Source organism: Protopterus annectens, chromosome 6.part1, assembly GCF_019279795.1.
Source record: "Protopterus annectens isolate FY-2018-M chromosome 6.part1, PAN1.0, whole genome shotgun sequence".
Lineage (NCBI taxonomy): Eukaryota > Metazoa > Chordata > Ceratodontiformes > Protopteridae > Protopterus > Protopterus annectens.
In genome coordinates, this window is record NC_056738.1 from 266,180,180 (window position 1) to 266,202,372 (window position 22,193).

The 22,193-nt window shown below is 34.2% G+C and overlaps 1 protein-coding gene across 2 annotated transcripts in view; it reads left to right on the plus strand.

The window, feature by feature from the left end:
- LOC122805502 (putative methyltransferase DDB_G0268948) overlaps positions 1 to 22,193 on the plus strand; it is a 113,640-nt gene that overhangs the window by 31,016 nt on the left and 60,431 nt on the right. For both annotated transcript variants that reach the window (XM_044075695.1, XM_044075694.1), the window contains one exon: positions 12,483 to 12,696. In XM_044075695.1, coding sequence (XP_043931630.1) covers positions 12,483 to 12,696 — 214 coding nt within the window. The remainder of the gene's footprint in view (positions 1 to 12,482; positions 12,697 to 22,193) is intronic.

Genomic DNA, 22,193 nt, shown 5'->3' on the forward strand with positions numbered 1-22,193 from the left:
GAGGCACTCCTCAGTAGGGAGAGCATCAACATCTATGCAGTAACAGAAACCTGGTTTAAGGCTCCTGAGAGCACCCCAGCACTACTAGGCTATAACTCATACCATACCTTTCGGCCACAGAACCTGGACCGAAACACAAAAGGTGGGGGTGTATCCATATTCATCAAGGATACCCACACCTTCAGGTTAGTGGTGCAGCACAATGCATCAGAGATCATCCATGTGCAACTAACAATGGGCAAAACTGCAATCCAAATTATAGCTTGCTACAGATCACCCACCATGGCTCAGGACCCCCATTCCGCATTTCTGGAGACACTGGGAAATATGAAGGTCCTACCAAACACCCTAATACTGGGTGATTTCATAGGTTCATAGGTTCAAACTAGGCTATCTGCCCTGGAGCAATTATAAGCCTAGCCCGATTCTGTATGACTTACGCCACCCCTTGATTTGAGTATACTGTGCCCTTTTTAAGGTTTAGTTTACTGTGCCTCTGTCTAATAGTGACACGGGAGTAATCCCTGGGACAAACCTATGATCCCCCATCCACCTATTGAGATAGGTGCTCTGCCTCACATGAACTGGAATTCTATTCCAGAGCAAAGGGAGCCTTTCAATTACCCAAACATAAACTGGGAGAACTACTCAAGTACTAACTCCCTTGCCCAACGCTTCCTAGAATTTATAAACTCGAATGCCCTGGCTCAACTGGTCAACACCCCCACCAGAGGGAACAACATATTGGACCTGGTCAGCATCAACATGGGCGACCGGTGTTCCACACCGGAGGTCAACCCCTCAATGGTTAGATCAGACCATAGACTAATCAGTCTGGATATCCACATTCCGCCCCCACCCCCAATCAAGGAAACCACCATGAAAAACTTTTCAAAAGCAAACTTCACGATACTTAAGACTGAGGTGGAAAGGTTCACAGCTGCCATGCTTAAGGACAATGCTGTCCAAGCTGCTGAAACCTTTACAAAGGCAGTCTATGAGCATCTGCAGGAATGCATGGATCGTGCTATCTCAAGTAAAACCAAGACTCACTCATCCAAGAAAAGGAAACCAGTCTGGTGGACCCCTGCCATAAACAAGCTATACAACAGAAGGAGGAAACTAGTATAAAAAAGGAGTAAAATCCCAAGAAGGAAAGACATCCCTGATCAGTATCAGCAAGAAACTATGATCCCTCATTAAATCATCCAAGGCTAGTTTCGAAAGAATAATTGCCAATGACTCCAAAGATAACCACAAAGTGTTCTTTAGCTATGTCAAGAACCTAAGTGGAAACTCTCAGATCTGCTCTGAGTTAGTGCAGAATGGCACAAAATACACTGAACAGACTGATATTGCCAACATTCTGGCAGACAGGTTTAGTGCAAACTTCACCTCCCCTCTCACCCCCTAAAGGGCCCATAACTATACCAGAAGAATGTAGGGCCCCGTTAATCACCAACACACAGGTTAAAACAGCCCTATCCAAAGCCAAAAACACAGCTTCAGTGGGACCAGACGGTGTCACAGGTTGTCTTACAAGAGCTCCAAAATGAACTAACCACTCACCTAAGCACACTGTTCACACTCAGCCTCTCTACAGGCTACATACCTACAAAGTGGCACACAGCAACAGTTATCCCACTCCACAAAGGTGGAGCTACAATGGACCCCGGGAACTATTGCCCTATAAGCCTGACTATCCTGGTCTGCAAGGCTATGGAACGCATCATCATGGAACTCATTAACAGAGACATTAGGAACCTCCAAACCTTGGACCCTACCCAGTTTGGCTTTGTTAAGGGCAGATCATGCCTCCTAAACCTGGTGGACTTCTTTGAGATGTTTACCAAGGCATTAGACGAGGGAAAGAAGGTCCACACAGCCTACCTAGACCTCGCAAAGGCTTTCGACACCATTCCCCATTCTAGTATTATAGACAAGCTCACCAGATTGAACATAAACCCCTACATCATGAGATGGGTTGCCAACTGGCTCATGGATAGAACCCACATGGTGAGAGTTGCAGGCCCTATGTCTGACTCTAAACCGGTTACAAGTGGCATCCCCAGGGCTCAGTCCTAGGACCCCCTCCTGTTCAGCATATACTTCTCAGAGGTACAGGCAAGCATAGGAGGTCTATGGCTGACCACGTTGGCAGACGACTGCAAACTAGGGGCCATAATTGATTCTCTGGCTGATAGAGACACCATCCAGATGGGTCTCACTGAGACGGATACCTGGTGTCAAAAGCATGGCCTCAAGCTAAATGCCAAAAAGTGCATAGTCATACCCTTTGGAAAAAACAAAGTACCCGTGAACTATCACATAGGTGGTAGTCCCCTAAATACAGAAAATGTAATAAGGGATCTAGGGACCCAAGTAGATAGTAATCTCTCCTTTGATAATCATATTGCCAAGGTGGTTAGAAAATCCTTCTATGTGGCCCACCTAATCATAAAAGGGTTCACATCTAGAACAAAAGAGGTTATTGTGCCTCTCTACTCATCACTCATTAGACCCATCATAGAATACAACGCCCCATTTGGGATGTACCTTACAATACACCTGCAATAGCTGGAAAGACCACAAAAGTACCTCACCAAGAGGATTACTGGCCTCAAACAGATGCCCTTTGCAGCCTTATTCAAGAAACTCCAGCTGTACTTGGTTGCATACCGCTTACTCAGAGGTGATCTATGCCTGACATACAAGGCCATGTCCAATCCAGAACTGATGGACATGCTCCACCTAAAAAAAAAAAACAAATCCCGGAGAGCCACACATTCTAGAGATATAAACCTCACAACAACGATAAATAGGACATGCTGGAGGGATGGATTCTTATCCCAGAGACTCCCCATGCTTTGGAACAGGATTCCAATATACATCAGGCAGAGCCCCTCACTAACACTCTTCAAGAGAAACCTTGACGGGTGGATGGGAAACAGAAAATTTACCCCGGGAATCACTGGAGTGGCTCTGCTGGACAGTGGCACAAGGAACTAATGGCTCTGCTGGACAGAGGCACAGGGAACTCATCTAAGGGGGTGGTGAAAGCCAACACATTCTGGCTAGGCTTATAAATGCCCTTGGGCAGATAGCCTAGTACTTACCTATTAACCTATGAACCTATGAACCTATGAGGCATATATTAACGTTATTACATTATGGGAAGAAATGGATGAAAATATCTCTTCCTGTGAGTATGGTAAAATACACCTGAGACACCTGGATAACAGATTTCTTTAAAACATAATAACGTCAGTTAACTCCTTTTTAGAATTGAAGGTGCCTTAGTGAGAGAAGAAGCTTATAGTAAGAGAAATGATTAAAATGCTTTATGTGTAATGCGAGAAGTCTGAATTATAAGTTTTTTTGGATACAAGAGTAGGGAATAAGGATGTCTTGTTTTGGTAAATGAGACATGCTTCTCTGACAAGAATCCCCTTTTGAGTGTCTCAGAGTGTTGTTTTGGTAAATGAGACATGGCTCTCTGACAAGAATCCCCTTTTAAGTGTATCAGGGTATAATGCATATCATTAGCTTAGGCTTCAAAGAAAGTGAGGAGGTATTTATGTACATGAGAAGTTAGCATTAATATTCTGTAAAATAGTGTGGTTTTTGAGATAATATCTGTAAATATTCCTTTAAGAAATAGGGGTCAAAGTATGTTTATTTTACAGACCTCCAAATCAAACCTTAGAGCAAATTTTGGTAAGATAATAAAATCATATTTTGAGAAGAGCTGTGACATAATTGCTGGTGATTTTAGTGTGCCTCACATTTTATATAAAAGTATAACTCAAGTGTTGTAGGGATAATTGTTGAATTTATAAAGCTGTGCAGAGCATATGGGTATACACAGGTTGTTAAAGAACCAACGAGGAGTTGTAATACTTTGGATTTTGTCTGGACTAATAATGAAAAAAAAAACTGTTCTTCAATGTATAGTTTGACATGAATTAATAGGTTCTGACCATGCTACTCTTACTTGGAAGTATGTAACTAATGATTGGGAACGTCTTATAAAGGAACAAAGAGTTAAAAGGGCATTTTATAGCACTGATTTCTCTTTAACAAGAGAGGTTTTGAAGTACTTTAACACTGAAAAGTTTTTTAGTGCTGGATGTGTAAAAACTGGTTGGGAATGATTTTAAGATTACTTATACCAACTTGTGGAAGTCTTTGTTCCAAGAATGACTGCTAAAAGAGCTGACTATAAGATCCAATGGTGGAATAAGAATTTAGATGGTGGAATTATGATTTGCATAAGGTTAATGAATGAGTAAAACCTGCTTGGAAAAGGTAAAGGAGGTATCATTAAAAAAAAAAAAAGATATTGATTGTTTAGAAATAGTTCTAGGAAATGCCTGAGGGGAATAAGGAGTGAATATGAGAAGACATTAGCATGTCTTACTGTAGATAATAAAAAAACACATTTTAAACATTTGAAGCAGTTTAATGTTAATAATAAGGGAACATTATGATGCATAGAAGATTAATCGCTGATATGAAATTATTGGCAGAAGTTTTTTGAAAACTATTGTAGTATTCTCTGAATAATGTAATGTAGATGATAATGGCTTATACTCCTTCACTCTTGATGAAGAATGTCCAATATTATTTAATAAGGATATTAAGAATGTGTTTAAAGTGATTAAACCATGATTTTTGCTGAACCTGATGAAAACAATATTTACTTTTTAAAATCAATTGTTTTGAACATTATCCCTGGTTTAATTTGCCTTTTGAACACATATCTAGAACTAAGGTATGTCCCTAAGTTATGGAAAGAGACATTGATTTCCAAATGGTGGAGATACTATGGTGGTTGATAATTACTGACCTATTGGCTTGACTTTTATTTTAAGTAAATATTTTGAAAGAGTAAGGATCTGATTACTGTACTTTAATAATGACTGATGAAAAGGATCTTTCACAACATGCCTTTGTTAAAGATCATTACTGTTTAACAAACTTATGTTTTTTATCAGAGTAAAGCCTTGGATGAAGGTTGTTTGTGGATATCATTTATTTAGATTTGGAAAGAACCTTTGATACTTTTCCTCATAACACTGTTATATGTTTAAAAAATAGGATAAATCACTGTGCAGTTAGATGGGTAAAAAATGGTTATTCCATGGGACATGTAGAATAAAACTTGGTGATAATTTGTCTATGGTAAAAACAATTAATGCCAGAGTTCCTCTGAGATCTGTGTTGAGACTATTTCTTTTGGGTCTTTTTATGGTGAGTTTGTCAGCAACAAGTAAAGTATGGATATGTACATATGCGGATGATTCCAAAATTGGTTCTTTGGTAAATGGGCTAACTGATCATAGTGACTTAGAGAGGTTGTTGTTTTTCTTTTGGCTTTTCCCAGTTAGGGGTCACCATAGCGGAACTCTGGTCCGCTAATGATTGGCAGTAGATTTTTATATGGTGCCGAGGTGCCAGCCCGATGCCCAACCTTCAAAGAAGGCACACCCATTCACGCATGTCTTTCAAACACCACCCGACCATGGGGGAGGACATGCAGACTCAACACAGAAGACGCTCCAGCCGAGAATCGAATGGGAGAACCTCTTGTTGTGAGGCAACAACGCTTCCGCTGCACCACCATGGCTTCACTTGGATGAAATACATTTGTGGAATTCTTCTAATAAAAAAAAATGTAATATTAAAAAGATGTGTTTTTCATTATGGAAAATAAAATTTTATATACCCTCATGCTTTGGACAGGTGTCTTATTAGTGAGGTCAAAGTTATAAAGGACCTAGGTATAAAAATTAATATAAATATAAGTTTTGAGTTTCACTTATTAGACATTATGAGGAGTTATTATGAACGTAGAAACTTATTTACATCAATTACAAGTAGGAATAATGCTGCTCTAGTTCCTATTTACAAGTCAGTAATAAGACTTAATATAGAATTTGGGGGATTTGTTTGTACTTTTGACAGAAACAGCTGAACAATCTGGAAATAAGTCATAATTACTTTACAAGGTAAATTAGAGGTTTTAGGGAAAATAACTATAGCAGAAGGTTAAAAGAATTGCCTCTTTTTCCTGTTAAATACAGATTGGTTAGGGGTGACCTAACTACTATACACAAATATCTATATAATGAGAATTATGGAACTTGTGTAAGGAATTATAAGAGATCTCATCAAGTGGCTATAATGAATAACAATCTTGTAATAGATGTACAGGGTGGGAAAACAAACATAGTACATTTTTTACTGTAGATCAGCTAGATGGTGGAACTCCTTTCCTATCAGACATAGAAGGATTAAAATGGTTGCTCAATTTAAAAAGGGACTGGATGCTTGGGTAAGTGAAATAGCATTTAATTCTATGTATTTTGGTGGAAAACCCTTTGAAGGCCTGTCTAGGATTTAAATTTGAATTCTGAACATTGAACATTGAATTCCATTTCCATATCTCCGTATCTTCCTCCTTCCATTTATAAAATCATCCAAACTTGTTTAAAACACTCTGTACTTAACTCTTATTTAGACATCTCTAGCAATATTATCACAACATCTACCCTCTCCCATTGTGTCTCTCCTTCCTTGAGCTTTATTTTCCCAGTCTGCATCATGCTGTTCATCTACAAGCCTTAACACACTTATTATCATTGGTGGCCATAAGCTGGTCTTTAAATCTGGTTCTCTCAGCCCTCCAAACACTTTCACTATAGTCATCCTGTCACAACTGACTCTAGGTTTTTCCACTGCAACAAATACTCTCTAAACATTTGCTTTACCCTTCTCAAGAAATTATTACCTAGCACAGACCAAAACACTTATCTTGCATGTTCAGATTGTGACATTGTACACATTTGCAGCACTTGCACCCTGTGATCTATATCCAGTACTAATACCTTCCATTTTTGTAAATGTAGTTTTGCTTTATTACATATCTTATCAAAAGTACTTTTCTTCATTGTTTTGATTTGATCATTTAACCATATCCTTAGACACCTCATTTGAGGCACCCAAAAATCCTCTCCTAGTTTCTTTCCTCTCCTTCATTCTCCATTTACCTTTATTGCTTTTGTTTTTGTCTTTATTAACTATGTAACCTGATTACTTTCCAAATTCCTCCAACTTCCATAACTTACTCTCATCTTCCATATACTTACTTATTGTTAATGGGATATCATATGCTTGTAAAGCAATCTTTCTCTCACTATCTTCCAATGTACACCCTCTTATATCAAACTTTTTTATTGCCTTTGCTAATTGTTCAATATAAATTGCAAACAGGAGAGGGAACAGTGAGCACCCCTGCTTAGTACCCCTTCTAATATCTAGCTTTCTTGACAATCTTGATCTGATGTTTAGTTTAACAGTTGCCCCCACATATATGGGTCTATGTCAGAAGCTTGGGTTTTTAGAAACTTGAAATTCATATTGTCAAGATGATATAATCAAGTTTCTGAAAACTTGAACTTCAAAAAAACGACAAAAATCTACCTTTTTTCTATGTTTTTGCAGGGGGCAAGGTGGCAAGCCTCCCTGCACCCCAACACCCCCTGCATATTATATATATATATATATATATATATATATATATATATATATATATATATATATATATATATACCAACTTCAAGATTGCACTATAGTGGGGGAAAAGGGTAAATTCCCCGATCCGCACTGTACCATGATCTACATTCAAAAGCTTTAAGTTTTCGGAAGTTCGATCATATCATCTTGACAATATGATTTTTAAGTTTCTGAAAACTCAATCTTCTGATAGAGACCCACATATATTTATACATTTCAACAATTCCAGTGTCGGTGGTGCAGCAGATAACACATTTATCTTTGTTGTAGAAGGGTGTGGGTTCTAGTCCCACAACAGCTAGACTGATTGCTGACACTGTAGTGCAGTATAATGGGGGTACTGAACTCTAGAGTGTGCTGTCCTTCAGATTGGATTTTAGCAGGGTTGATTTGACATAATGGTTAAGGTCTTCACCTCATAAACACAAGGTGTAAAGTTTGATTCTGACCTCAGGTTATTGACTTGGATTAAAATGGCCCTTTAGAGCAGTTAGCTTAGCATTCAGCTATGAACCTATGAACTATAATCTTACCCATCTTTTTGCAACCCCCCCATATTTTTCTAGTAATCTGTGCAAATAATGCCAATCTACTCTAGCAAATGCTTTCGCTGCATCCAGCAATATTAATGTCAGTTCCTTTTGCATGTGCTGTACATCCTGTAATATCAGCAATGTTTTGATAATGTTGTCAGCAGTTCAACATCCTCAAACAAATCTAGTTTGGTCATCTTTTATAATTTTCTTCTAATTTTTCACTATTCTTCCTGTCAGCATCTGCATCAAACATTTACAGTTATGATTCAATATAGCTAGGGACCTATAGGATGCTGCACTTAATGGATCATTCCCCTCTTTATGTATTACCAATATTATAACTTCTTTCCATGGTTCTGGTGACCCCTCTCCTTCTGATATTTTGTTAAATAGTTCTAGCCATGTAACAATAACCACCTCCTTGTTTATTTTCCAAAAGTCTGGGGGAATACCATCAGTGCAAGGGGTTTTCCACTTTGCTATATTTTTAAATGCTCTCTCTAGTTTCTCAGTTGTAATTATATTCGTTATGGTCTCCATCTGCAAATGTTGTGTCTCCCCTAACTCTGGAATCCAACATCTTCTTCTCTCCTGCTTGGTTTCCTCTTCCTCTATCTTATCAGCTACAATTTCTGATAGTATTCCCTAAGAACCTCTAATGTTCCTTGCAATCGTTTCATCTTCCCTAGCTTGTCCTCCTTTTTTTGATCTCTACCTCCTGCTGTTGTAATCTTACCACTAATGCTGTAATAGCTTTAGTTGTAGTCCTAGTAAAGAGGTTCTCCACTGCTGTCTTCCTTTCCTAATTTTTTTCATTTCCCCACCCTAATTTTTCTCTTTTCCATAGCACATCACTCCCTTTCTCTCTCCTCTGCTGTATCGATACTAATTCTGCCGTCATGCTTTTCTCATTATTCCTATTTTAACCATTTTCTGCTTCATTATTTCTTTTATTTATTTATTTAACATTTGTTTACCGGGAAAGTCTGACTTGGAATGAAGCCAATTTTCAGCAGCGGCCCGGGGGGAAATGCTCCAGACGCATATCTTTGTAGCAATTTTATCTTACTCTTTAATATTCTTTAATTCTATCCCAACTTTCTTTTTCATGATCTCTTCCATGTTTGTCTTTGTCAATAGCCTAACCTATTCTTGTTCTCCCGTTCTTCTGTCTTTGATATAACTAGGTACCCTCCAATGTCTTTCAAGATTATGTTAAGTTGGTCATTTTAATCTTACATGTAATAGTGTGTGGTCAGATAATATAAGTGGTTTCATAGTTATTCTGACCACTAGATATGCATACTTTGGACAAATAACCCCTATCAAACTTTGTCCAGCTATTCTGTCTATATGAATAATACTTATATGACCAGCAGACCATTTGATTGCCAGCTTTCCAAAGAAACTGGGTTATCTGGGCACTTATTTGGTTTAAATATATTCTACATGAAGCTTTCCAAAATCCACCTAATTGCAATTGCTTATAAATTCCATCTCCAAGTAATAATATAATATAATTAGGACTCTCTTCTTTGTTTTGGGTGTTAATACCCCAAACACCCAATCAAAACAATAGAACTTATTTCACATAATCATTTATCTTATTAAAATGTAATTAGGTACTGCAAGAGAAAAATTATATTGTTATTAGATTTGGTGTATATAATTATAGAGAGTAATAGAAAATTGTCTAATTACTTGTTCTTTCATTTGCAATATTTCCATACTTTTGAATGTGGATCAAAATGACACAGCTCCTAAATGAAGACGTAAGACCAGAAAAATAATGTCTCAAAAATAAAACAACTTCACACATTACTTAAAGAGGTAAAGGAAATCCCTTTCATGACAGTAATAAACACAAATACTTTCACTGTATCACAAAGTAAAGAAATGTCACTGTACTGCCACTGTCAAGGAACTGAACCACAAGCCAGTAGGTATAAAAAGGCCACCACACTTGACTATTCCTACAGCTAAGAAAGGCAATGACTTTCAGAAAAAAAGAATTGGATAAACAGATAAACCAATATTCATGGATACCTGTCGCAAGTTAGATACTTCTTTCTCATTAATAGTATGTGCTTTTTCACAAAGAGCCACTTGTCTTTTGAAGAGTGGAAAAGTCTTCACTTACTGCCATAATTAATTCTATTAACTGAACCATGCAGAAAACCTTTATGCCTAATATTCGGTGGTGCTTGTCTATTAATTAATTCTTATTATTATAGCTTTGGTACACAATGTTCACAATATTTGAGACACCATTCTGGGGAGAACGACCGCACTATGTTACAGTGACCCCCCCCCCCAGCCTGGAGTCCTCAGTGTCAGGTCCAGTAGGTTTTACTGTGATTCCAAAAGTATTGGCAGAGTTTGTGTTCCCATTCTGCTGTCTGTTTTATTATAACAGTGGGGCATGATCTGCAACCTGTATAAGTTATTGGACAGGCAGTGTCTTTCAGTAATGGAATACCTGGTTTCTGTTCTACCCCCCCAAAAAAATACTGGATGTCTTCCACATCAAATATCTATGGTAATGCTGCCCTTAAGCCTTTCTCTAATACATCAGTATAAACTATAAAAGTCCTTTTGAAGTTTGGAAAGGCCATAATCACAGCATTCTCTACAAATTATAGAAAGCATTACCTGCCTCAAGTGTCTACTTCACTTTAAGTCGCATCTTCTCCTTGGTCAGTCCTATAAGAAGGCAGGCTATTCAAGAAAAATGGGGACCAAGTTTATGATAGTACCCAGGTAGCCCCATGAATTCCTACACTTGTTTCTTGGTGCCATGATCAGCTCAGTTTCATACATCTTAGAGTTTTTCATTCTGTCTAACAATCCCACCCCCAATAGCATAACTCAAGTATTTTATTTCTGTCATTCATAGATTTTTCTTGGAAGCATTCTCAGTTGACCTAGCTTTGTCAGATAGCTTAGTATAGCCTATATCTTTGCTGGATGGGAGTCTCAATCCTTTAAATGTATTATCATATAATCTATTCAAGTAACATCAGATCTGACATGTAGTTTTAAGGAAAGCCCTGCTATTTTTCACTGACAATTTGATCAAACTTCAAAATGCATTCTCCAGCTTCTTTGAGTTATGCAGTTTATGTGTATGAGTGCATAGTGGTCTGTGTCATATGGTGGTGAAAAACTGTATTTTATTCAATGAGAGATTTTGCACTGTGCACATGTGTGTGTGTGTGTGTGTGTGTGTGTGTGTGTGTGTGTGTGTGTGTGTGTGTGTGTGTGTGTGTGTGTGTGTGTGTGTGTGTGTGTGTGTGTGTGTGTGTGTGTGTGTGTGTGTGTGTGTGTGTGTGTGTGTGTGTGTGTTCCTAAAGGACTTGTGTAGTGGTATTGTTGGGGAAGGGGATTTTCTTAAGTCAGTGTTCAAGTTTGGGGATAAGGTTAGGGTCAGGGTCAGTGTTAGGGTTAGTACAAATGAGTAAGGAGAGGCAGTGGGTTTGTCATCAACATTACCCTCACAAGGAAAAGGGGTTCAAGACAATTAGTGAATGAATTAATTTCAATTGTTTCTTTCAATTTATTATAATGAATTCTGAGTTCATTACACTTTGTGACAAGGACAATGCCCTGATCTTAGTGACCTCATTCAATGAGTCTGATTCAGCCAAATTATGTTATCACAAAATTAGACATCATAAAACAGTCCAGCTATCAATTTTTATATCTCTCACTCACTCTCTCTAGCACACACACAGTTTGTCATATATGTGACCCATGACAACAAGTTCATTTATAAAATGCTGGTTACATTATATTAAACCGACAGAACTTCCTTGTGACATAATTGCATTCTCTGTGAATCTGCTATGGGCATTGGTCTTATTCCTGTATGTTCACCAGCATTGGAAGACCTTTTCTTTCCCTAATGTACACTTATTTCATACGTGCTATAACTGATTGAGTTGAAGAGACTAATAGGAACTTAAATGGAGGTTGAGTCTCTTGAGGAAAAGAGGCTTTGAATTGCTTTCAGTGGGGGAAATTCTATTTTGTCTGTTTGTAGAATTAAAATATGTAGCTTTGACATATATATGAAAAAGTTAGTTTGCAAACATAAAGTTATGCCAATTTATCCTTTAATGTCAAAATTTTCTCAAACAAATTACCTCACAGACAGAAATGTGGGTAATCATTATTTTGACATCTAAAGATGACGTATGCCAGTTTTATTTATCAGGTTTCTCATTGCAGTGCACCACTAAATAATTTAGTCAGTGCTTAAGTAGCTCATATCATTTATACTCAAAATGCTGTGCCAAAACAAAGATACACAAGTACTTTCAGATCATAAATCCATATCTCATAATTATATCTTTACTTCTCATGTAGCATCTGTCCGGCAGAGAAACTTCCATTCAAGGATAGCTCAGTGGATCTGGTGTTTTCTTCTGTTGCAGCCCACTGGTTCAACATAGAAGGATTTATGTCAGAGGTGAAGAGAGTTCTTAAACCCAATGGCTGTCTGTCGTTACATGCTTACCAAATTCAGTTTGAGCTGCACTACAAAGACTTATCTGAAACACTGAGTCAAATTTATCAGGAGGTAATAATTTAATTCTGCAGTGTGACTAGTTCATTCATACTTTTATTTATGTTTACTCTAATAGTATTTTGTATTAAATTTATATATAGCTAAATATAGTAAAGCCTGTGAAACAAATTCTATTGTAGACTCATCTAGAGGGCTATTACAGGTTTGATGGGAAACAAATACTGCTTATTGATTCAGCCTTGTTGAGTGATGTAATCAATCCATTATCCTACTGATAAGTAGGCAATACTTTTGTAGAACTTAAAAGTGCAGCCCACTTTAAACATTGATTCTAACCTGCCAGGTGATTTTTTTACACCCTTGTGCATTGTTTTTGGTACTGTTCACATTTGTGTTCATTAGTTCAGACCATTAGTAGGGAGGGCAAATATGTGATGTACATTCTCCATTCATTTTTGTTGTCATAAGGCAACATTGGAATAATACTAAGCAAGTGATTGATGGGAGCCATATGTACCTTTAAGTAGACACACTTAAGACTTTTTGCCACCCTTTACAAATGCTTAATAATTAAGTTAGGAATTCATCTCATCATCAAGTCTTGTTTATTTGCTGGTGTAGATTTAAGTTCCTAGTACAGGTGTTTTTTAATGCCACTGTTTTTTCTTATTTTTTTGCAAAGAAATAGGTGGTCGAATAGGACCGGGTCTTTCATGGCTCAGAATGTGAGAACCTGCTCACCTTGAAGCAGCCAGTAAACTACTGAGTATAAAAAGAGTCATGCTAATCTGTCATAGGCTTATAGGTGTTTACTAGGCTAATCATCACAAGGGCCTTTTTTAAGCCTAGCCATGCATTCCAAATCTCTGACAAATTCTGATACCCTTGATAAGTGTAAGCAGGGGCCTGGGAGATAATCTATCAGGATAATTGAAAGATTTAAAGCATTCACTTTTCTTGGTTAGAAATCTATGGGGCCTTCCCTTTTTAGCACTGGATTTGTACATGCCAAAGAGGGCACTGCATTCTGATAAGGGTAGAGAATAGAGGAAGTATGACTTCTTTGAACCTTGAAGATATTCACTTGGAAATTAACTTGAACCAGAAAGAAGGATTTCCTGATATGGTGAACATATGATTAGTGAATGAGAGAGAGATTTTTCCATTCCTTAGAAGAAAGAGTACAATAGACTATAATACTAAATAAAAGATCATGAGATGTTTGCAGTTTATGAGATAACAACAAAAGGCAAACAGCATCCAAACCCAGCAGTAGAGATGGGAAATATATCAATCAGTAAGGATGACCAGGCTTTCAGAAGCTGAGGATAATGTGATGCTGATACAGAGATATCATCAGTCAGTACCTTTGTACAATTCAAATGTCTTTTCATAGAGTTGTACCATTTATTTCTCAAAATATAATTTACAAAATGCAATATAATTTACAAAAAGTAATTTCTATGTCAGAAATGGACCAAAATAGCATGCTTGGAACAAGTTAAATGTTCCCCATATCCAGTATACAATGGTAGACCTATTGCCCCATTTGCTACTCATAAACAGCTCCAAGGTTACCATTTTTCAGGGAAATGTGAAACTCCATGAGATGTGGTGATTTTGTTAAATTCTGTTCTTGCAAGCTAGTTTTTAAAATGACTTTTGGTGTATTATGTGCTGGCAAAGTACCTGGCTACCATTATAAAGTTTTTGATGAGCTCAAAATACCAACAAAAAGGGATACATGGGTTTTCTTTTTTTTTTTTTCAAAAACATTTTTATTTTGTTTTTATTATAAACATATGCAAATGTACCTATAACAAATACAATAAAACAATAACAAAACTTTTTACAATATTTACATTCATCCATGATAAACAATCATTTTATCCATGAGAAGTTATCAGTATTTGTTCAAATGTTTTTCCAATTTTTGCCATGCTATTTTTTATGAGTAATGTTATGAGTTCTATAACAAATGGTTTGCAGTTCTTTTTTATTGAACAACTTTTGCTAAATTAATAAAATCTTTAAACATCAAATCTTGTTTACTTTTCCAGTTCAAAGTAATAACTTTTCTGGCAATTGCAAGAATTGACCAGAGTAACTGAATCTGAGATTTAGGTATTGCATTAGGTATAGGAACATTGAATAGGATTAGTGAGTTCAAAATATGACAGTTACCAGACCATAAAGCTTTTACAAAATATCTGAAGTCATTCCAGTATTGAACAACATTTGTACATTCAATGAATATGTGAACCCATTTGGCCTCTAAGTAATTCATCACATTTCCAACATTTACTTTCACTGTTTTTGAGTATAAGATTTATTCTATGTGGATTATAGAAACTCCTATTCATAAATTTCCATGTATACAATCTCCAATATAATGAAGAAGAGGTACCATATGTAGAATTCAATAACAATTTTTTGGATTCATCAGATATTTGTTCTCCATTAATCTTTACATAGTAATTCCAAAAATCTGAGTCAAACTTTAGAGTGTCTTCTCTTAATATCTTATAGATAGGTGAGATACTTAATTTTTGATTATCTGTCTTTTCAAGACACCTAATAAAAAGCTGAATCAAACTAGCTATAGATTCAGTCTCTAGGTTGATTGATACTCTCATTTTGTTTTCTATAAACTGCTGTAATGAGTGTATAAACAACCAACTGTCTTGACTATTGTCAAAACTACATAAAAGAGAGTTTAGTGGTTTAATACTCTTATTTTCAATAAACTGATGCCAGAATATCAAGTTATTTTCTTTTAATTTTTACATTGCATTGATGTTGAAAGAATCTAGGCAATCAGGGGAGTATGCAATAGAGAATATAAGAAATATGAATTGTTTAATGTTGTAATTACAATCAGTTATATTTTATAGTTATTAAATATTTGATTAATGCCATAAGAAAAATTATCAAACTTTTTATTAAATAAACAGAATTCATGTAAAAGCCAATGAACTCTGCTTATTCTATATTGTTCCTTAAATTGATTTTCTATAGTTCTGACATCACTCATATGAATCTCATGTATTGTTTTCCAGCCAGATATATAGGTAGGTGTGATACAATATAATTATAACTGACTTGGAATAAAGATTTAAGCTAGGGAATGCTACCCCCAATTACTGTTCCAAGCTCTAATGTGCCATTTGTATGCAATCTTAGGTTTTAAGGGGAACCATAAAAAATGAATTTGCATGGAATCTAATTTTCTAAATAAGTTTTTGGGAGGGGGTAGTATCAATGACTGTATATAAAACAACATTTTAGGTGAAATTATCATTTTAATTAAAGAGAGCTTATTCTCCATTGTAAAGAACATTTTGTTCAATCTTTTGATTAGTTCACTAATGGTGGTTATTAAATTATTGTAATTTAAACAGACTCTTTCCATGCAGTCTTTATACTGACACCCAAATATTCTAATACATCATTCTCACCATTAAACAGGCTATTCTCTCTTAGGTTTTTGTTCATCTTTTTGTTAATTAGTAATGTTTTGGATTTATTATGATTAAATTTAAACCCTGAAATTCTTTCAAAGTCGCTTAAGGTATTTATAACATTATGCAAAGAACCATCAATATCACCCAACATTAATAACATATCATCAACAAATAATTGTATCTTAGGACAATAGTCCTTATTAATTTGAAATCCTTTTATATTTTGCTTGTTTCTGATATGTATAGTAAAAGGGTCCATTGATAGAGCAAACAATAATGGTGACAAAGGACAACCTTGTCTAGTTTCCTTATGGATTTTTAGTGGTGAGGATAGACATGATCCAATTTTCACATACGTTTGTGCCCCACTATAAATTTTCATTAATAAGTTCACAAAATCTGAGGAGAATTCAGAACCACTTAGAATTGTTTGTAGATAAGACCAGCTAATAGAATCAAAAGCCTTTTCTATGTCTAGGCTGATAATAGTTGTTTTTTTTTTTTTGTATTTGCAAGCTATGTCTATTAATGATAGTAATTTAATAATGCTATCTTGCACTTTTCTATGAAGAATGAACCCTGTCTGATCATTATGCATTAGATTAGGTAATATTTTCTTTATCCTATTAGCTAATATTGTCATGAAAATTTTATAATCAGTGTTTAGTAACAAAATTGGCCTGTATGAATCACAAGATTTGGGGTCCTTACCTTGTTTTAATATGGGGGAGATAATTGAGTATTTCCATGATGGAAGTGTTATCCATTTTTGCTTAACTATAGTAAAGGCACTCATTATTTTCTTTATTATATTTTCAGGAAAACTCTTATATAGTTTAGGAAGTATTCCATCCAGTCCTGGAGCTTTATTATCTTTTAAATTTTGTATTTGCTCTTTCACTTCTGTTAGTTTTATTTGTTTATTTAATATGTTATTTTGTTGCATTGACACCTTAGTAGTTATATTTTCTTGAATAAAAGTATTTATTATATTATTTGTCTCCAAAAGTAGTGTGTTATTATTTATATCTTTATAGTAGTTTTTGAACACTTTTAATATGCCCATTAAATTAGATGTACTCTTAACTGAACTATCACTTTTGTATTTATTCTCATTAATACGATTTTGATTGTTTATTTTTTTGGATCTTACTGCTATTTTATGTAGATATTTGGGTCTTACAGCATAAGATTGTAATTTAAATTTAAGTAATTCATCACATTTCCAACATTTACTTTCACTGTTTTTGAGTATAAGATTTATTCTATGTGGATTATAGAAACTCCTATTCATAAATTTCCATGTATACAATCTCCAATATAATGAAGAAGAGGTACCATATGTAGAATTCAATAACAATTTTTTGGATTCATCAGATATTTGTTCTCCATTAATCTTTACATAGTAATTCCAAAAATCTGAGTCAAACTTTAGAGTGTCTTCTCTTAATATCTTATAGATAGGTGAGATACTTAATTTTTGATTATCTGTCTTTTCAAGACACCTAATAAAAAGCTGAATCAAACTAGCTATAGATTCAGTCTCTAGGTTGATTGATACTCTCATTTTGTTTTCTATAAACTGCTGTAATGAGTGTATAAACAACCAACTGTCTTGACTATTGTCAAAACTACATAAAAGAGAGTTTAGTGGTTTAATACTCTTATTTTCAATAAACTGATGCCAGAATATCAAGTTATTTTCTTTTAATTTTTACATTGCATTGATGTTGAAAGAATCTAGGCAATCAGGGGAGTATGCAATAGAGAATATAAGAAATATGAATTGTTTAATGTTGTAATTACAATCAGTTATATTTTATAGTTATTAAATATTTGATTAATGCCATAAGAAAAATTATCAAACTTTTTATTAAATAAACAGAATTCATGTAAAAGCCAATGAACTCTGCTTATTCTATATTGTTCCTTAAATTGATTTTCTATAGTTCTGACATCACTCATATGAATCTCATGTATTGTTTTCCAGACAGATATATAGGTAGGTGTGATACAATGTAATTATAACTGACTTGGAATAAAGATTTAAGCTAGGGAATGCTACCCCCAATTACTATTCCAAGCTCTAATGTGCCATTTGTATGCAATCTTAGGTTTTAAGGGGAACCATAAAAAATGAATTTGCATGGAATCTAATTTTCTAAATAAGTTTTTGGGAGGGGGTAGTATCAATGACTCTATATAAAACAACATTTTAGGTGAAATTATCATTTTAATTAAAGAGAGCTTATTCTCCATTGTAAAGAACATTTTGTTCAATCTTTTGATTAGTTCACTAATGGTGGTTATTAAATTATTGTAATTTAAACAGACTCTTTCCATGCAGTCTTTATACTGACACCCAAATATTCTAATACATCATTCTCACCATTAAACAGGCTATTCTCTCTTAGGTTTTTGTTCATCTTTTTGTTAATTAGTAATGTTTTGGATTTATTATGATTAAATTTAAACCCTGAAATTCTTTCAAAGTCGCTTAAGGTATTTATAACATCACGCAAAGAACCATCAATATCACCAAACATTAATAACATATCATCAACAAATAATTGTATCTTAGGACAATAGTCCTTATTAATTTGAAATCCTTTTATATTTTGCTTGTTTCTGATATGTATAGTAAAAGGGTCCATTGATAGAGCAAACAATAATGGTGACAAAGGACAACCTTGTCTAGTTTCCTTATGGATTTTTAGTGGTGAGGATAGACATGATCCAATTTTCAAATACGTTTGTGCCCCACTATAAATTTTCATTAATAAGTTCACAAAATCTGAGGAGAATTCAGAACCACTTAGAATTGTTTGTAGATAAGACCAGCTAATAGAATCAAAAGCCTTTTCTATGTCTAGGCTGATAATAGTTTTTTTTTTTTTGTATTTGCAAGCTATGTCTATTAATGATAGTAATTTAATAATGCTATCTTGCACTTTTCTATGAAGAATGAACCCTGTCTGATCATTATGCATTAGATTAGGTAATATTTTCTTTATCCTATTAGCTAATATTGTCATGAAAATTTTATAATCAGTGTTTAGTAACAAAATTGGCCTATATGAATCACAAGATTTGGGGTCCTTACCTTGTTTTAATATGGGGGAGATAATTGAGTATTTCCATGATGGAAGTGTTATCCATTTTTGCTTAACTATAGTAAAGGCACTCATTATTTTCTTTATTATATTTTCAGGAAAACTCTTATATAGTTTAGGAAGTATTCCATCCAGTCCTGGAGCTTTATTATCTTTTAAATTTTGTATTTGCTCTTTCACTTCTGTTAGTTTTATTTGTTTATTTAATATGTTATTTTGTTGCATTGACACCTTAGTAGTTATATTTTCTTGAATAAAAGTATTTATTATATTATTTGTCTCCAAAAGTAGTGTGTTATTATTTATATCTTTATAGTAGTTTTTGAACACTTTTAATATGCCCATTAAATTAGATGTACTCTTAACTGAACTATCACTTTTGTATTTAATCTCATTAATACGATTTTGATTGTTTATTTTTTTGGATCTTACTGCTATTTTATGTAGATATTTGGGTCTTACAGCATAAGATTGTAATTTAAATTTTTCCAAGTTTATGGCTAACTTATGATTCAGAAGTTACAAGTATTTTTGATTTAACTTAATAATTCCATTATGTGCTACTTTGTTATTTGGTTTTACATCCATTTTTATCTTGTCTATGTTTTTGTAAGTCTAAAAGTTCTTTTTCCCACTCTCTCCTTTTTTTAAGGTACCAAGATTTTATTCTACCATATATATATAAACTTTAAATGTGTCCCATAGTATAGCATCAATCACTTCACCGTTATTATTTGTTTCCATAAACATGTCTATTTCTTTCATTATCCATTATCTAAAGTCATTTAACTTAGCTATGTAAGCAGGAATTCTCTGTAGAAATCTTTAAATTAGCTGTATGTGTAGTTAATGTAAAGTTTATAGCATTATGGTCCAAAAGTGGACAAGTCATTATAGATACGTCATTTATTTTACAGTATATATTATCTGATACAAAGACCTTATCAATGTTTGTTTGTGTACCAAACCGATATGAATAGTGAGTACAGAATAAGGAATAATGCTCTCTTAGACTATGTATATCTTTAAGGTTCATCTGGTTTGTAAAGTCATTTAACTTTTTGCTTGAGATGTTAGTTTTATTTTACCATTTTTAGAAGTATCATTGCCTGAAAATAGGCAGTTAAAATCACCTGTTGCTATAATTTCCCCTTTTGCATTTAAAGTAATCAGATCCCGATATTTGTCAACATATTTAGTACTCATCTTGGTATCCAGTATATATTAATCAAAGTATAATACTTCCTATTGATTTCCAAAATAACCATGCTTAACATCACATCTTTATCTGAAATTGTATCTATAATTCTTGGCATAGTATAAGTATTTTTCCATAGAATAAGAGTGCTCCTTCTCTTAGTCTTAAAACATGAATCAGCCAGAATGGTATAGTCATTGAATGAGTATTTTTTTTTTTTATCTTTTTTTTTAATAGATGGGTTTCCTGTAAAAAGATGATCTGGGCTTTATGCATTTTGATATATTTAAGCAAACCAGCTCTTTTGACATTATTGCTCAAGCCATTAATATTTAATGATAAACATTTATAAGCCATTGACTATAATGTGTATGTTATTACTAATTGAAAGACCTTTCTTCCCTGTTGATTTGAAATCTACTGAAAACTTACTTATCATGAATGCATAACGTGTATTAAGCACTACTTTCAAAAACCCAAAACTATTTAGAAACATATACATGAAACATAAAGTTTCTGCTTTAGTTAAAAACTTAACTAAACCATCCATCCACCACCTCTCCAATACAAAACAACACAAATTATCCATCTCTGCTTAGAATATAGTATAAAAACAAAAAAGAAAAGCATTATGAAAGCAACTAAAGAAATCTGAATCCATGAAATATACGTTAGAATGAGAGTTTCCAATATATCTGAAGCTATATGAATGTCACCTATGATAATAGCACCTCTAATACATAGATATGCCAGAAATGCACATCAGATCAAAGTATGTATAAACATTAGAAGCTGAAGGGTAAGAAGTTTGTCATTATTTGCAAGACTTTTCAAGCAACATCAGATAATTTAACCATTTTGTCAGTCATCTATCTAACATTTTTCATGTAAGGATCTGTTGAATATATATATATATATATATATATATATATATATATATATATATATATATATATATATATATATATATATATATATAAACACTTATTACAACATAACTGTTATATTTTGCAATTATACACATATTTCTCATATGTATTAACAATATCTATGTTGACGTCTTTCATCAGGAAGGGGGGGAAGGGGCCTCACAACCCTCTGTTTAGTTACTAAAGGTTTAGTTATATAACATAAGTCTAATATTAATGTGCATAATGAGTTTTCTAATGCAGCTCCAAGTTCACCTGATGTCATTTAGTTACTAATAGTGTCACTGAATCTGCAGAATGTATGCATCTATAAGAGAACATAGGCATTTTCAAAGGAGTTACACACTTTTATCAAAGCTAATTATTTACCATTTAACATATCTAGTGAAGGATAACAGAATTTCAAGAGAAAAGAATCCTAAGTAAATCATTAAATCATTTAACAAATTCAAAAGATTAAATGATGTCATCACTGTTGTTTCTTCAAGCTGCAGCTCCATAAACTTGTTAATTTTTTATTTTTTATTTTTATTTTTATTTTACATTTGTTAACCGGGATAGTCTGGCTGGATACATGTCCATTTTCAGCAGAGGCCCGAGGAGAAAAGCTCCACTATCAGACTAAGACACTACAGTTTACAAAGTCACTAATAAACTAACAATAAAAGTAATGTAATAAGGCAGAATACAAATGCATATACAGTTTTCCTGGACTAGTCTGACTAGATGACAATCAAAATTCAGTCAAGGGGCTGAGGAGACAAGCTCCCGTATCATAAAACATAATTTAAAGTTAAAAAATATCACTAGTCACTAGTCATGACAGCAAATCAGGTATTGGCAA